The sequence below is a fragment of the Cajanus cajan genome, chromosome 2 (assembly GCF_000230855.2).
Source record: "Cajanus cajan strain Asha chromosome 2, NIPB_CcT2T_4, whole genome shotgun sequence".
Lineage (NCBI taxonomy): Eukaryota > Viridiplantae > Streptophyta > Magnoliopsida > Fabales > Fabaceae > Cajanus > Cajanus cajan.
Window position 1 is genome coordinate 45,083,203 of NC_138518.1, and position 15,865 is coordinate 45,099,067.

Here is a 15,865-nt window from a genome sequence, read left to right on the forward strand (position 1 = left end):
AGGTTATGGAGGCGTTTGCTCATCTAACTCTAAGCCGCTAGGGGGTGAATTGGATGATGCCTGACCCTTTCTTTTCTTCCTTGCAGGGATTTCATGGGTGTGAGAGGTAGTCTTAGTCCTTTCCATTTGCATTAAGTGACCAGAAATAGAATAATTAATCCAGGAGAGTGTTCATTAATACAAAATAAAAGTGTAGTATAAAAGCCAATGAAAACAGAGCAACACATGAATGGCTCAGCCCTTTAAAAGGGCTAAGCGCTTTGGCCAAAAAACGGCTGAGCCCTTTGAGTGCAAGGGCTAAAATTTTTCTCTTTTTCTCATAATTATTCCTTGCAAGTCATACAATGATTTTCCAAGTTTATCCACTGTAGTACCAAAAGTAATTTGCTCAACAACAAACAATTTGGTATTAATGAAGCACAAACAACAAATTTTTTATATCAATCATATCATTCACCCATAAACCCCTAATAATAAAAATTGATCCTTGAAACCTAGGGCATGCATTGAAATTCGTTGATGGTGATAAGAGTGAAAATGAGAATGTGATTGAGAGTGAGATAGACAGCAAAGAACCCTAACTAGGGCATGCATATCAATATTTGCATGGAAGCACAAAAGAAATCAAGAGAGAGTAGAGAGAGAGAAAACTTGAAAACTTACCTTGAATCTAGAAGAGTGATGGTGTGTGGAAAAGAAGAAAACAAGGAGACTAAGTGAACGTGTTGTGAAGGACGGTTGAGATGAAGTTGGGTATAAGAGAAAGAAGTTGAATGTGAAAAGTGTGAGAAGAGAGTAGACTCTTTTTAACATGGGCTTGGAAAAATACCTTTGTTTTATTTGGCCTTTTATGCTACACTTTTATTTTGTAGTAATGGTTGCTTTCATGGTTATTTATCTTACTTTTGGTCACCTAATGCAGATGGCAAGGACCAAGACTACCTCTCACACCCATGAAACCCCTGCAAGGAAGAAAAGAAAGGGTCAGGCATCATCCAATCCACCCCCTAGCGACTCAGAGTCAAATGAGCAGACGCCTCCACAACCTACAGCTACAATCAAAATGGATAGGCAGTGTTTTCTCACCAAGTCTAAACAACAAAGGTACTTAGAGCTGGAGTTTAGGCAGATAGTTACTGAAAGAAGGGTGGAGCTGAATGCAGGGAAATATGATGAGTTTAGCAATAAATTAAAAGGGAGAAAATGGACTAAATTGGAAACTCTGGAGAAAAAAATATAGTGAGGAGATCATTAAGGATTTTTATGTCAATGCTCTAAAGTTGGTTAAAAGGGGCTCAAGTCAGCTATCATAGGGATGCTATTAATGATTTTCTAAACAATCCTTACTCCTTAGGAGGTGATGGGCTGGATGGATATGGCAGATTGAAAAAGACCTGCAGTTTCAAAGCAGATGAAGTGGCAAAGCTCCTTTGTTTACCTGGTTGCACTTACACTTTAGGTGTCTTAGGAAACCAAGTCAAGATACTCCGTAAGAACTTGACCACTCTTGCTCACATATGGCAAAAATTTTTGTATTGCAACATCTATCCCATGTCTCATATTTAAGACTCGAATATGCCAAGAGCAACGTTGTTGTACTCTATTTTGAGTAAGACTGGAGTGGATGTGGCGACTATTATTTCAGATGAGATTCACCGGGTTGTTCTGTCTACACCACCTCTTACTTGTGTCTCAAAGCCTTTGGGATTTCCGGGACTTATCATGGGATTGTGCCAAGCTGCTAGTTCCCGGATTCCTAGTCACTTAAGCAAATCCATCCGCCCTCCAATTAATGTTGCTTATATCAAAATTCATTGCAAGAGCGACAATCAGCCTGAAACCTCTAGAGTGAGGACCCACAAGCATTGGCAAGTACCACCACCTCCTCAGACTGCCACACAAACTTTCATGATTGCTCACTTTCAACATATTGAGCAACAAAATTTGGCAAATCACTTGGCACTTCTATCCTTTAATAGTAATATGTACCATGCACATCAACAACAATTTTATGGGGCCTTCCTTTTCAATGGCCATTCCCTGAGATGTTTTAGCAGCAGTTCCAATGGCTTGGGGACAACCCCAACTTTCCAAGGGAGGAGGAGCAGTCTGAGCAAGAGGAAGAAGCTGAAGGAGATGAGGAGCAGTTTGAGCAAGAAGAAGGAGATGGAGATGAAGACACTGGAGATGAGGAAGGGAGAGATGATGAAGAACCCCAACTTGCTATATGATATTTATTTTTGTAATCTAACTTACCCTTGTATGTTTCCTTGTGGTTGAACTACGATGATTATGTTTACAAGGGAACAAGGCAAGGTTAGGTTGGAGGCATTTTGTGAGCCATGTTGTTGGCAATGTAGCTTGGTGCTACCTTATTAATAGTTTTGTAGTGTTGCTTAACCAACAACCAAGGTTTATACATTATAGTTTTCGAATTACTATACATACACATAGTCTTGTATAGAATTTCAGTTGTCGATGCCAATGTTATCAAATAACCGTTATGGTGCCGCCATAAAGGTATAACGTGGAGTTTTTGAACCCCTCCACCATTCGCTATCTGTTATTTCCCATTATATAGCAGCGTCCGCCATATCTGCCATGGAACCCGCCATATTCACCATGGCGCCCGCTATATCCGCCATGGCCATGGCTTCATGGTGCTCATGGCCGAATTCCTCCTCATCCTCTTTTTTTTTCTCATCTTTTCTCTTGTGAAGCTCCTAAATTGCGAACAAACAACTATGGTGAGCCTTCTTAGACCACCAGCCTCCAGCGACCTGAACCATAGGGGCGTAAGCTCCATAAAGTTTTTCGGCCAACAAATCCGGTGACCCATAAGAGTTCTTTTTGTTTTCTGCTTGTTTTTTCTTTTTCCTTCTATTTCTTTATTTTTCTTTGTTTTTTTTCCATCTATTTTTCATTTCTTCATATGTTCATCATCATCTCTCTCTGTCTCTCTTATTTTATGTGATTCTTGTTCTTCATCTGTTCAATGTTTTTGTTTTCAGTTTTTTAAAATTTTGGAATTTAGTTATCTATATTTTAGAATTTCATTATCATGTTCTGTTATGTTGTTTTCTATATTAAACCTATAACGTTGTTCCCAATTTTGTTTTACTTATAGCACAATGGTATGCAGTAAGCACCCAACACTAAAGTCATGCATCCAAAAAGTTTGTTTTTTTATGGTTTTGTTTTTAATATATATATATATATATAAATTTTGTCTGCCATAAGCCACCACGCCATCCGCCATATGTTTATGGCGGATTTTTGGCTTACCACCATAGACCATTATCTGTTATTGATAACCTTCTTTACACATTTATGTATATAAGTTATCACTTGTATATCCAGGATTTATGTGCATGTCAACCTTAGGTAGAAAATTGTATGTCTTTTCACAACTTGTAGTTGAACCATTAAATGTAGGAACCATTACGGGTTAATACATTTTTATGCTCCTCTTTATATGTAATTACTACTCGCATGAAATATAATGCTACAAAATTACTCATAAACTAAAGGGTAAAAAGTATTTAGCACCTTTAAACTTCACCTCTTTTGTAAATAGATACCACAAATTTTAAGTTTATTTTAATTGATCCTTAAATTTTGTCTTGTTAGCAAATAGACACTATGAACTTTTATTTTATTATAATTTATCCTTAAATTTTAGCATTTTTACAAATAAACACCTTGATTGCAATTTTGTCTTGATTAAAAATTTTTTTTGCAAGTCTCTTGTATTACATTGAGAGTAAATTGATAAGATAAAAAAAATATCAATCGTTTATTTATTTTAAATCACACTTATTTACTAATTTTTTGATACACATATATTGGTTTTATTTTGATATATATTAAAATACCATATAATTTAGAAGAAGAAAAAATCAAATAAAGGCTTTTTTTATTGATTTTATCATTCTTTTTTTTAAACTCATATTTTTATTGTATTTCAAAAAAAAATTGTAACATAAAAAGAAAAAGATTAGTGAATGATTAATATTTAAGATAAATAATTTAACTCTAAATTGATAATATAAAAACTTTGTAAAAATAATAAATGATCAAATGTCAAAATCAATTAGAATGAAATTAAAGTTGAAAGTGTTTATAGATAAAAAAAATAAAGTTTAGAGATTAATTGAAACAAAATTAAATTTCATGATATCTGTTTACAAATAAGATAAAATTTAAAAATTAATTAAGATAAAATAAAATTTTATTTTATGGTGCCTATTTGTAAAAAAGGTAAAGTTTAAAATGATTAATCACTGTTTTCCCTAAACTAAAGAAGATATCTTCTTTTCATTAAAGGCATTCCAAATTCCAAATGTTCATAATGAAAAAAAAAAAAAAATTGTACCAAAAATGCAGCAACATGGTCCTGTGTGTCATAATCCTCCTTTGCCTAGATCGCCTTAAACAGATTCCCTTAGCATTTGCAGCTACAATCATCAATTAAAGAAACGTCATGTTCTTCACGCGCAATAATAATAATTTCAGTTCTAAAAAAGACTCAAGCTAAAACATAATGAGATGACAAATATTGGATTTAGGAGTGGGTTTATCCCTAACAATATAGATAACAACATTCAGTTCTCTGAGCTTGCTTAGAACATTTTCAATTGGAGAAACCCACATAGTTGCTTAGTAAATCTAAAGCCTAAAGGTGTGAATGGTGATTCTTCCTGTATGATGTTATCGTTAAACAATTCATACTTAATTTTATTTTAATAGGAGAAATTCTAAAAAATTAAAATAAAATAAAACTCATAATTTTGTATTTTTAATTTTGACTTGATTATAATGATACCTATAAATTTATAAAATCATTTTTTAGCATTATTGCATATTTAAATATTAATTCTAAAAAATCATTTAAAATTATTTTTTTTTCAATTTCTGAAAAATTGAACAATGAAAATTTGAGAATGCAAAATAATTATTTAATTTGAAAACAATGGCAATCACATAAACTTTTAAGAAATACATAACGATGAAAATACATAATAATATATCAATTAATATTTTAATTATAAATTATAGATGATAATTTTTTATATAATTAAAGTTCAAAAATATTTTCAATATTTAAATTATATTATCTATATTGTTAAATATGTTTTTAGTTCTTTAAATTTGGAATATATATATATATATATATATATATATATATTTCAAATTTAAAACATGTGCTTTAAGTCTCTAAATTTTTTAAAAATATTATTTTAATCACTCAAATTTAAAACTTATGTTTCTAGCATGGTTGTCAAACTCGCAAGTTAACTCAGACTCGTACGAGTTTACGAGTCTAGGGTAGCAAAACTGGTTAACTCACGAATAGAATCGGTTTTTGATAGACTCGGGTGGACTCGGGTAGACTCGCTCAGAATCACGAGTTTGAGGGCGAGTCTGCGAGTCAACTTTAGGTTAATTTTTTGCCCTCTAAATACCCAAAACGACGTCGTTTCAGAGAGGGTTTCTAAGCCCCTCTCTATTTTCTTCGATCTCTCTCCCTCCGCCACATACAAAAACAACACTTTGCCTCCGCTGCGTTCTTCGGTCTCTCTCCATCAGCCGCTTACGAAAACAACACCGTCTGACTTCGTTCTATCCGCCCAGTGCTGTCGTTGTAGCTTCTGGCGTCGTCCCTGCAATTTTCGATGAGTTGTTCGTCACGTATGTTGGACTTTCGGTTGTTCATGTATGGTTAAGATTTGTATTATGACATTTTATTGTTGTTATTTGACTTATTTCAGACTTAGAATGTTGAATTAGTGATATCATATTATGTGTGTTCGTATTTTTTAATATCTTTTAATATTAGGTAGACTCTTACGAGTCTACGAGAGCTCCACGAGTTTGTGTAGACTCTCAAGTTTGACAACCTTGATTTCTAGTTCCTTTCAATTTATCACTATTAGTTATGTTAGTGAGTAATAACAATATTATTTAAAGTTAAAAGAAATAAAAAATAAATAAATTTGAGGGACCAAATAATATTTTTTATATTTTTAGAACTAAAAACACAAATTCAAAATTTGGGAGACCAAAAGAATATATAGTCTAAAGTTGGAGGACTAAAAGCACAAGCCAATTTCTTAATTAGTATAACTAGATTATAGGCCCGTTTGCAAGGTGATTTCTTTTTCCTATTTCGTTAATATTTATCGTTCATTTTTATTTATTATAATAATGTTAATTAAGTTTGTATTCTTTAAATTTAATTAGAATATAATTAAGTTATAATAATATAATTATTTATAATAAAATTTCTTTAGTTTTTAATACTTTTCTAGTTTTCTTATATATTTTCTATATGCATTCCTGAATGTTAAAGTATTATAACAGCACTTGATAACATTTTCTTAAAGTAAATGTCAAATGAAACATGTATATATAGGAATCTAAACGTCAATACAAGAAAAATGCATGTTTTCCTTTTCCCTTTGTATTCACGGTAACAATCAACTACAACAAAATTAATAGATCAGAGAAGATGTTACCTTTTAGTTTGTACATGTGTTCCCTGCAATGTGTCCATGTCACCCTCCCTGATCTGGCCATTAACAAAAGAAAACAAGTAATATAAGATATAATAATATTTAAATTATGAATATTCATAGTATAACGAAATTAACTTCTTCAATAATTCTTTATTTATAAGACTTGAAAGTTCTATTACTCTCAAAACAACTTTTTAATCCAAAACATGAATTCATCTAACTGAATTCACATTTTACCAAAATTTTTAACATAATTTGCTTCTGACTTGTCATCACAGACTCACAATCAATAGGTTATGGTCCTAACACCAAAGCTCCAGCTAAATACAGAGAAACTATAATTTGAGCTCAAGGACTCACCATAAGACCTCTTTCCATTTGATAATTGAGTGAACTTTTTAGCTGTTAAAGCATTTCTCTCGAGCAATTCCTCTTGGGAAAAACCTTCTTGTTCCTTTTTGTATGTTGCAGAAGCATCATATCCAATGATCAGAAACTACAGCAACACCTTCCACACACGTAGATGTTGTCTTTTACAAGACCATTTGCCATTTGGTTTAGAAAACCCAAAGCGAACACGTGTACGCAGACCTGAAATCACTAGGTTAATCAAAAATCTTGAAGATAACTTAAAAAACTAAGCTAGTAAAAACAACAATTATTTAAGTTGGTGTAAACTAATTTAAGTTTTCAACTATTTCACTATTATTTAAGAGACCGATTAACTTGTGGTCAATGAGGCCATATCTATTTCTTCTACAAACATTAACTATAGCATCAAACTTCAAGGTAGATTTAGAAAACATCCATAAGGCATGAACATCATGTTACTTAACAAAATTAGTCTCAATCACTCCCTTGCGGAGCATGAACACAACCCGAGGACAAATGTTAGTCACGCAAAGAGCTGCAAGTATCCAAGGATAGCACTAGACACTAGTCATTGCAATGAAACATGATACACAACACTTTCATTCATACCCCCAAACGGTAGTATAACACCACACCATCAGGACTAGCAGTAGTACTAGATGTGCAACCCAAAGTAATGCTCTGCCACTCATCTTGAGGAGGTTTCCACTTGAATTCGGGGTCACCAATTTAAAGTGATCTCTCATACTCAACAGCTCCTTTGCCAAAGCATGTCCGAGAGCCATGGGGTGGCAGCTTTCATCACCAATGACAATTGAAATTGGAGGCTTAAAGCTTGTGCTTTTCTCATACTAGATTTACAAAGACTCTTCTAACGATGTTATCTACAGTGACATAAAAATGTCTTCTGCATAAAAAAAGCATCTGAAGTAAACAATAAAAGTTACAATTATGTTAGAGCATATTAATGCAACAAAGCATTGAACTCATCTGATACATGTGTCAACTTTAAAGGAAATGTTGAGTGGGACTTTGGAAGCCCAACTAAGGAGTCAACAAATTTATCTAGTGAGTCACTAGAACTGCAGAATGTGAAGTTTTAAAAATTCATCTATATCACTATATAAAGGAAATACAAGATTATAACTACTTTTTCATCTTCACATTTTTTTTTAGACAATTTTACTCTTAAATTTTTACAAAACAAAAGCACGAGCAAAATCAAATCAAATGATTTTCATATAGCTATAAGTATTGAATGAATTTTTTTGAAAACTAGAGGATATGTCCCCAAAACAGAGAACCCTAATATGGTGCCATTTTCAGAGGGATTTAAAATAACGAAAAACTAAAATGAAGAGCGATGGGAAGAATTACACAATGTAGCACGAGAAAGATGGAGTTTCACATATTTTAACACGAAGAACGCACTCAAAGTAACACTACAATATAAAGATTAGAATGATCAATGATGTTGGGTCGGTATTTGATCCAAAATTTCCAACTGGTAACAATGGGGAAGGTTAGGTTGCAAAAGTCCAAAACGCAGAACAGAGCAGAGAGTGGAGCTTACTGGCATCGTTGTTGTAGACGCAAAAGAGAGAACCAGCACAATCCCATGTCATAAAGGGCAAACTTTCTTTGTGCATGTTTTTTTTTTTGGTAGAGAAAGGAAAATAAGAAAAAAAACAGTATGTAACTAACTAGCCTACATTCGCTAGATCTTGAAGGAAAGCTTCAAGGGCTAGGGGTGGAGGAGTAATGAATTCTTTAATCAAACCATTGGCCCCTTCATGAGCCAAGCAATCCGACACTGTATTCCACTCCCGAGGGATATGCACGATTTTCACTCTCCAGTGCTTCTTTAAAATATTTTGTATTTGCAAAAGTTTATCCTTATGCGCATGCAGTGATAGCTCTCTCATATAAGAAATATTGATTGCATCTACTGCTTCCATATAGTCATTGTCTCAGGTTATATTTCTATACCCCAACCTCCAAGCATGCATCAGTCCATCCCTTATTGCCAGAATTTCTGCGAGAAAAGGACTGCCTTGGCCATAGCATGTGGAGAATCCAAATTGCCAATCTCCACGGCCACCCCGGAGAACACCTCCGCCACCCATTGACTTTTGGTTAGAGCAAGAGCCATCCACATTAAGTTTCACGTCTCCCTGGCCAGGAGGGGCCCAGTAACCATCTTGCTCCTGGGGTGTTTTTGAGCAATAAAGATGACACTCAAGCTTCTGTCGTCGAACTAGTTGACTAACATACGTGACACTCCAGGAGGTGTTGGCGATTACCTGGGTATTTCGCCATTTCCAGTTGCACCAAAGTGTAGATAAGATCAAAAGTCGCTTTTCATGATTGAAAATATGCCAAAGCCAAGGATGTAGGTTGAGAGTTGACATCATTGTCGTAGAAGCAATGCCCATCCGATACCATAGTTCCCTCGAATGTGGGCAATCGCGGAGCACGTGAAGGGTGGTCTCTTCAATCGCAGAGCAACGCGTGCAAGCTGGAGACAGAGCCAGTTGGCACGTAAATCTTTTGTGGTTCGTGGGAAGAGCATCTTGCAAAACTTGCCAAAGAAAAAACTTTAGTTTTTCAGGGATTGGTAGCTTCCAAAGCTTTCTCCAAATCCTATCTGTAGGATTACCGTGGCCTAGGATATAATGGTAACCTGACAATGCAGAAAACACTCCATTGTTACTTCCAAACCAAGCAATTCTATCGTCGCCCACCTGATTCTCAAGGATTGTGATTTGTTGAATTCGCTCCACAAGATGTTGAGGCAAGCACGTGTGTAGACGTTGTAGTTGCCAACCATCTGGGTCCTAAAGCTCGAGTAATCGTAGCTGGGAATCGTGTATATCCATAAAAGACACCTGTTGGCATAGAGGGCCGGTCCCAAGCCAATTTGCGTACCAAAATTGTGATTGTCCCGTGCCTAGGCGAGGCCCAAAAGATGCCTGTAAGGCCAAAGCAGCTTTGTTAATGCTGCGCCACACATAGGAAGCTCCAGGGGGAGGGGAGTGATTCAAAATGGAGCCTTGTTGGAGATATTTATGTGTAAGAACCTGCACCCAAGGCTTATCAGTAGTCTGCAAAAGATCCCAAACAAGGCTTCCCAGTAAGGATATATTCGCAGCTCTAGTATCTCTCATGCCTAAGCCACCCTCGGATTTTGGTTTTATAATTTCTTTCCAACTAAAGATGTTCCACACCTGGTAGATCCCGACGTTGACCAAAGCAAGGCTTTGCACAATCTATCAATGGTATCACATATATTTTGTGGCAACCAGAAAAGTTGCATTGTATACTTCGGGATAGCAGCTAATACGGATTTTGCTAAGCAAAGGCGACCAACTTTCTTTAGAAGCTTACCTTTCCTAGATGCTAGCCGACCCTGTATTTGTGTCACCAAGTGGTTGAACTCTGTGGATGTCACTCTTCCCCGTGGTGTTCGAAACCCTAGGTACAAGCCAAGGTTGTTGGTGTGGCATATACCTAAGCTCACCTTTAGATCCTCCTTTCGTCCATGGCTGACTCCCTTCGAGCAAAGGAACCTAGACTTACCCAAATTGATCTTGAGGCCCGATTCCATGCAAAACGCCTGTAGAGTAGCTGCTATTATCTACATTTGATCAGTGGATGCTTTTCCAAACAAAAGGACATCGTCTGCAAATAGTAAATGAGAGAGGGGAGGACCACCACGTGAAAGAGTGATCGGGAGCCACTCCCCCTTCATGACCCTATGATTAATCTGTAAACTCAGCTTTTCCATGCATAGCACAAACAAATATGGCGACAGAGGATCGCCCTGACGAAGACCTCGAGATGGGTGAAAGTGGTCTAGCTTTGAACCATTCCAAAGGATAGTTAGAGAAGTCTCACGGACTCCCCACATAATCAGATTAATGATTCTAACGGGAAATCTGAAATCTAGCAGGGTTTGACGTAGGAATTCCCAATTGACACGATCGTACGCTTTTTCTAGGTCCACTTTGATTGCGACCAACCCCACCTTGCTGGTGTTGCGATTGACGTGATGAAGGACTTCCTGAGCAAGAATGGAGTTGCCTTTCGTACCTCGGCCAGGTAGGAAGCTACCTTGGAAGGGGCTAATAATATCTTGTAGGAGTGGTCTCATTCTGTTCACGAGGACTTTCGAGATCACTTTATAAGCAACATTGCATAAGTTGATGGGGCGAAACTCCTTCAACGTTGTTGGGTTGTCACTTTAGGGATTAAGGTGATTAGAGTGTCTAATAGCCTTGGATCAGCATTACCATTACTGAATGCATCTCGCACCATGCCCCAAAGATCTTTGCCAATCAAGTGCCAGTATTGCTTGAAGAGGAACGACGGGAAGCCATCAGGACCAGGTGTTGTGAAGGTTTTCATACCCATGACAACTTTCCTCACTTGGTGCCAGTATTGCTTGAAGAAGATCTTGATGCATGTTTGATAAAAATGAAAAGAAAAAAAAAGTAGATGAGAAATAAAGTATAAAAAAAAAGTAGAAATAAATAAAAATAAAATAAAATAAAAATTTGATTGTTTAATTAAAGATAAATAATATATATATATATATAAAAGAAGAGATAGAAAAATAAATAAATAAGAAAATAATCACTTTTTAATTTTTTATTCTTTATTTTTTTAAATAAATAATCTCACTTATTTTTATTTTTTTTGTCTTACTTTTTATCTATTTCTCTTTAAACAAATAAAGTATTAATGTGTATTATCATTTTTGTGGTGTGTGTGGATAATTTGGTATGTAGTTTTTGTATATGAAAAAAGAAAAGAAATTAGAGTAGATTATACTTTTTTTTTTAAAAGACAATTTTAAAAAATAATATAAGTTTAAATATATTTTTATCTCTAAAATATAACTTTTTTTTTCTTTTGGTTCCAAAAAATATTTTACTTAACTTTTGATCCATGTACACATTTTTTTTATTATAATTCTTATTGTGACATTTTTCATTATTTTGAATGATGCGTTAAACATAAAATGACTTAAATTCACTTGAAACAATTTTTAAATGTTTAACATGTTATTCAAAATATAAAAAAATTAAAAAAAAGACACAGCAACAGAAAATATTACAATAACTAAAAATTAAGTAAAAAATTATAGGATCGAAAAACATGTACAAAAGGATATTTAAGCCTTATTTATTTTATTACTAACTAGTGAAAGTGAGGTCCTTAGTATCTTGTCATAAAAGATGAAAAAATAAAATAAAATAAAAATAATAAAATTAAGAAATTGTGCAATTAGCTTTGAAACAGTGTATTAGTTAAATAAATTAAATAAAGAATAAAAGGTAATTAAACAAATTAAAGAGTAAAAGGGTAAAAAAAAATACACACACCAAAAATATTCTTAGATCAATATCAAATTCTTAGAGTTAATTTTTTGTTGTGTCTTCATAGTTGTCTAAAAATATTTTTGAGAACTTAAAAATGTTTGCATTCAAAATTTGAATTCAATCTTTGGTGATTTTAATTTGAAATTTAAAATTCAAAAGTGTAGTGCATGCATGTATATGATACATTGAACCTAGTTGCCTAATACTCCCTGTACATGCCAATCTAGAGTAAAAATTACCAAATGATTCGATTTGAATTTTAATTGTTTTTCAATTAATTACAATTTTTAATTTCAAATTATTTTGAAAATATTTTGAGACAAAATTTGGATTAAAAAAAGTCACAACTAACTCTAAATGAAAAAGAAATCAAGGTGTAAGAAAAGCTACAAGAAAAATATTTCAATTTGAGTAGAAAAGAAATTAGTGGAGGTTGAAATTAAAAAAAAAAAATACAATTCATTCTAATATTTGTCCCACAAAATATGATTTGAAATTGCAATTACAAATACTTGAATTCTTTTGAGTCTTATTACCATTTTTTGTAATATCCAATCTAGGAACAATCTTTGACTTTCTTTTGTGTGTAAGCTTTAAAAATACCTATAATTCTAGTTTGTTATTTTGTTAAATTTGAGTTTTTCATTTTATTTCTTCTTGAGTTTAACCATTTCTAATTGTATCTTTTCTTGTTTGTCTTTCAAATTTCCTTTAGTCCATTTGTATGCTAACTTTCAAGAGAAGGGATAATCAATAACACTTATCACATGGTAGTGTCTTGAATTGTTGATGAAATTCTAAGAGAATCTACTCATTTGATGATACTTGGAGGTTGAGAAGAGTTTGATAGTAAACTCCAAGGAAAGAGAGAAACACTTGGGAGACTATAAGATTTTACTTTTGATTGCTTTAATTTGTTGGAAATTGACCTTTCTTTGTGGAAGTGGTCTTAATAGCTTTTAAGTGTTTACTTAAGACTTCCACCCTTTGTAATTATTGTTTCATTTTCTAGTCTTTATTTTTATTGCTTAAATGTTAGGAGTGTTAAGAAGTTCCAAAAGCTTCCAAGACTTCTTTAATACTAATAGTTGGCCAAAACATATAGGTAGAACTACCTTATCTCAATCATTACATTTGCAACATGAACTCTATTAAAGGCAAGAAGCTATCTCAACTACTCGAGTTTAAGGTCACAAGCTTAAGAGATCCTAGGAGGATTGGAGGGTTCTCAAAATCCCTTTTAAATTATATTCAAACAGATTCTAATTAAGACTCTCAAGCACAATCACCAATCTCATTAAAAGAGGTTTCTATGTCATGTAATTAAGTACACATCAACCTTCTTAATTACATCAACCTTGACATTTTATAATGAGTTAGGATCCATTGACACCAAGTGTAAGTTTAAACCTTACACCAAATCTTATACTGTCTATAACTTTTGATATAATAGTTTTTAAGTCACAAATGGGTCATTATGCAGCAAAACCATATCAGTTCTGCATAACAGAGCTAAAACCAGTGGAGTTTCATGCTTTTGTATCACCTTTAAAGGAAACTAAGTGATAAGCCATTTGGTGACTTAAAAGAATTGTTAAATCTTAAGAGTGGAAGTAAAATAGTTAGACTGGGAATTAGTAAATCAGTAAATACTATTTGATAAGAAGTTTGAACTAAAACAATTATAAGTAGGAGTAAAATGACCTGGGAAGCACATGTTTGTCACAAGTGAAGAATATAAGTCAATTCAATTATAGTGTAAGTGACATCTACCTCTCATTTTCTATCCACCCTTAAAAAAACAAAAATGCTAATCCATCAAGCTAATAACACTTGGGAGATTACACTTGCAATTGCATATGTTTTGGATAAGTGAGAGATATTAGAGCCAAAACATATTTATTGCATTACCTTAGCAACAAGCACCCATAGAGTTTTGAATACTTCAATGTGAAACAGAGGTAATAACCTCGTTGTCCCCTTGTAGCTTTTGTATATGCATTGTTTCCAAGCTCCTTAAAGCGGGTTTCTCTGTCAAGTAATTAAGTGCACACCTACCTTGACATTTTATGATATGCTTTGCCACTTTTATAACAACTTAACAAATTTGAGTTTCTTTCAAATTTTGCCCCCTTATGAAACACATTTTCAATGTCCTCAGTTATTTTATAAACACACCACGCACACAAAATCAAACATGAAACACAAGGATTATCGTACATAGACAATATCTAAACGCACGTACACACAACAGCCACTACAACAATAGTTAGAGGCCATACATTTACACGAGTAAACAAGATTGAGATGAAGGCTTAAAACGTTCTTATATCAGATTATGCACAAGTCTAAGGAAATTTTCCGTGTCAACATATAGTATATACAAGTACATATTGAAAAATATGATTTCCTCTTTATTTTCCTGCAGAAAACTTAAAAGATAAAGTCAAACCGTAAAATGCACAGGAAAAAACAAAAAACCAAGACGAATAACAACCAAAATAATCCATTCAATAGAATAACCAAAAATGTATTGCATGGTCTTGATACATAGTCAACAAAGAAATACATTACAATGCAAGTCTTGTTGAACCAAAATTACATGAACATAACTGAAATGCTTTGCTAGTTCTTGAGGGTAGGTAAAGGGTAACGACACAAGGGACACACATGGCTGGTTTTAAGCCAAGTGACAATGCATTGTAAATGAAAGACATGATGGCATGGCATTGTGCAGCATTCAGCATTAACATCCAACTCCTCAAGGCATATAGGACAACCCTCACTCCCCATCACAACCGTGGATTTCTTCAACAACGTTTGGATGGCTTCGTTGGAAGCCGGAATCATTTTGAAACACTGCATGGACTCCTCCATTGCTGCACTAATGCCATCATACAACTGTAAGATTTCCAAGCGTAAAGGGATCTCTCGGTGTTGAGATTGGAAAGAAGGAGAAGGGGAAGCAACTTGATCAACTTGGAAGAAATCTTGAACAGCTGACATGACCCCTCGTGCTAATTCCTCAAGAGAATCATTAATGGAGAAGTGTATCCGTGACAAGAGTGTGCTCAAGAAGTGTTGACCCTCTTGAAAGAAGTGATGGCAGGGAATGCATTGAGATGGAGAATAGTACAGTAACCGTTCTGTGCCTGTATTCATCATGTCTGCATCCATTGAGTATGATGAAACTCTTATGCTGAATTTGAAGCTGTCACCGGCCATAGGCGTCGTGTGCTCCTCATTCAGCCTTGAAACGCGATAGTGGTAGTGCTCTGAGTGGTAGTGCTGTGAGTCCATTCTTTCTCAATTATGTGCTATGGAAACCAAACATACGTGAAAATATAGTACTCTGCGAACTTTTCACAAGTATATATGTAAAGAAGGAAACGTGATGTTTGTAGATCGGTTAAAAATATGATTCTTTCGTTAATTAAAGAATCATATATTTTAATCCATCTTTACATTACATTGTTTCCTTAATTTATTGGGACCTTGGGTGGATGCTATTTTGCTTTATGGAAGTTTATGATTGATCATATTTTATTATGACTTTCCATATTTCACATCTTAAATATTGGGTTCTTTTGG

The 15,865-nt window shown here is 34.1% G+C and overlaps 1 protein-coding gene and 1 long non-coding RNA gene across 6 annotated transcripts in view; both read right to left on the reverse strand.

Moving 5' to 3' along the window:
* Nucleotides 1-11,459, reverse strand: part of LOC109804968 (uncharacterized) — a 28,035-nt gene extending 16,576 nt beyond the window's left edge. The window contains exons 1-5 of one of the 5 annotated variants that reach the window (XR_014431480.1): nt 8,464-11,459; nt 7,500-7,794; nt 6,879-7,109; nt 6,519-6,571; nt 4,287-4,457 (exon numbers count right to left, since the gene is read on the reverse strand). This is a non-coding gene — a long non-coding RNA (uncharacterized LOC109804968). Of the gene's footprint in view, nt 1-4,286; nt 4,458-6,518; nt 6,572-6,878; nt 7,110-7,499 lie in introns of those variants that run through there. The other 4 variants (XR_003804705.2, XR_003804704.2, XR_014431479.1 and 1 more) reach the window with 4 other exon arrangements.
* A 3,440-nt stretch (nt 11,460-14,899) lies between these two features.
* LOC109804930 (uncharacterized) lies at nt 14,900-15,574 on the reverse strand. The gene has a single exon (XM_020366857.1). It carries the CDS (start codon nt 15,572-15,574, stop codon nt 14,900-14,902), a length of 675 nt encoding a protein of 224 aa, XP_020222446.1.
* Between the last annotated feature and the right edge of the window lie 291 nt (nt 15,575-15,865).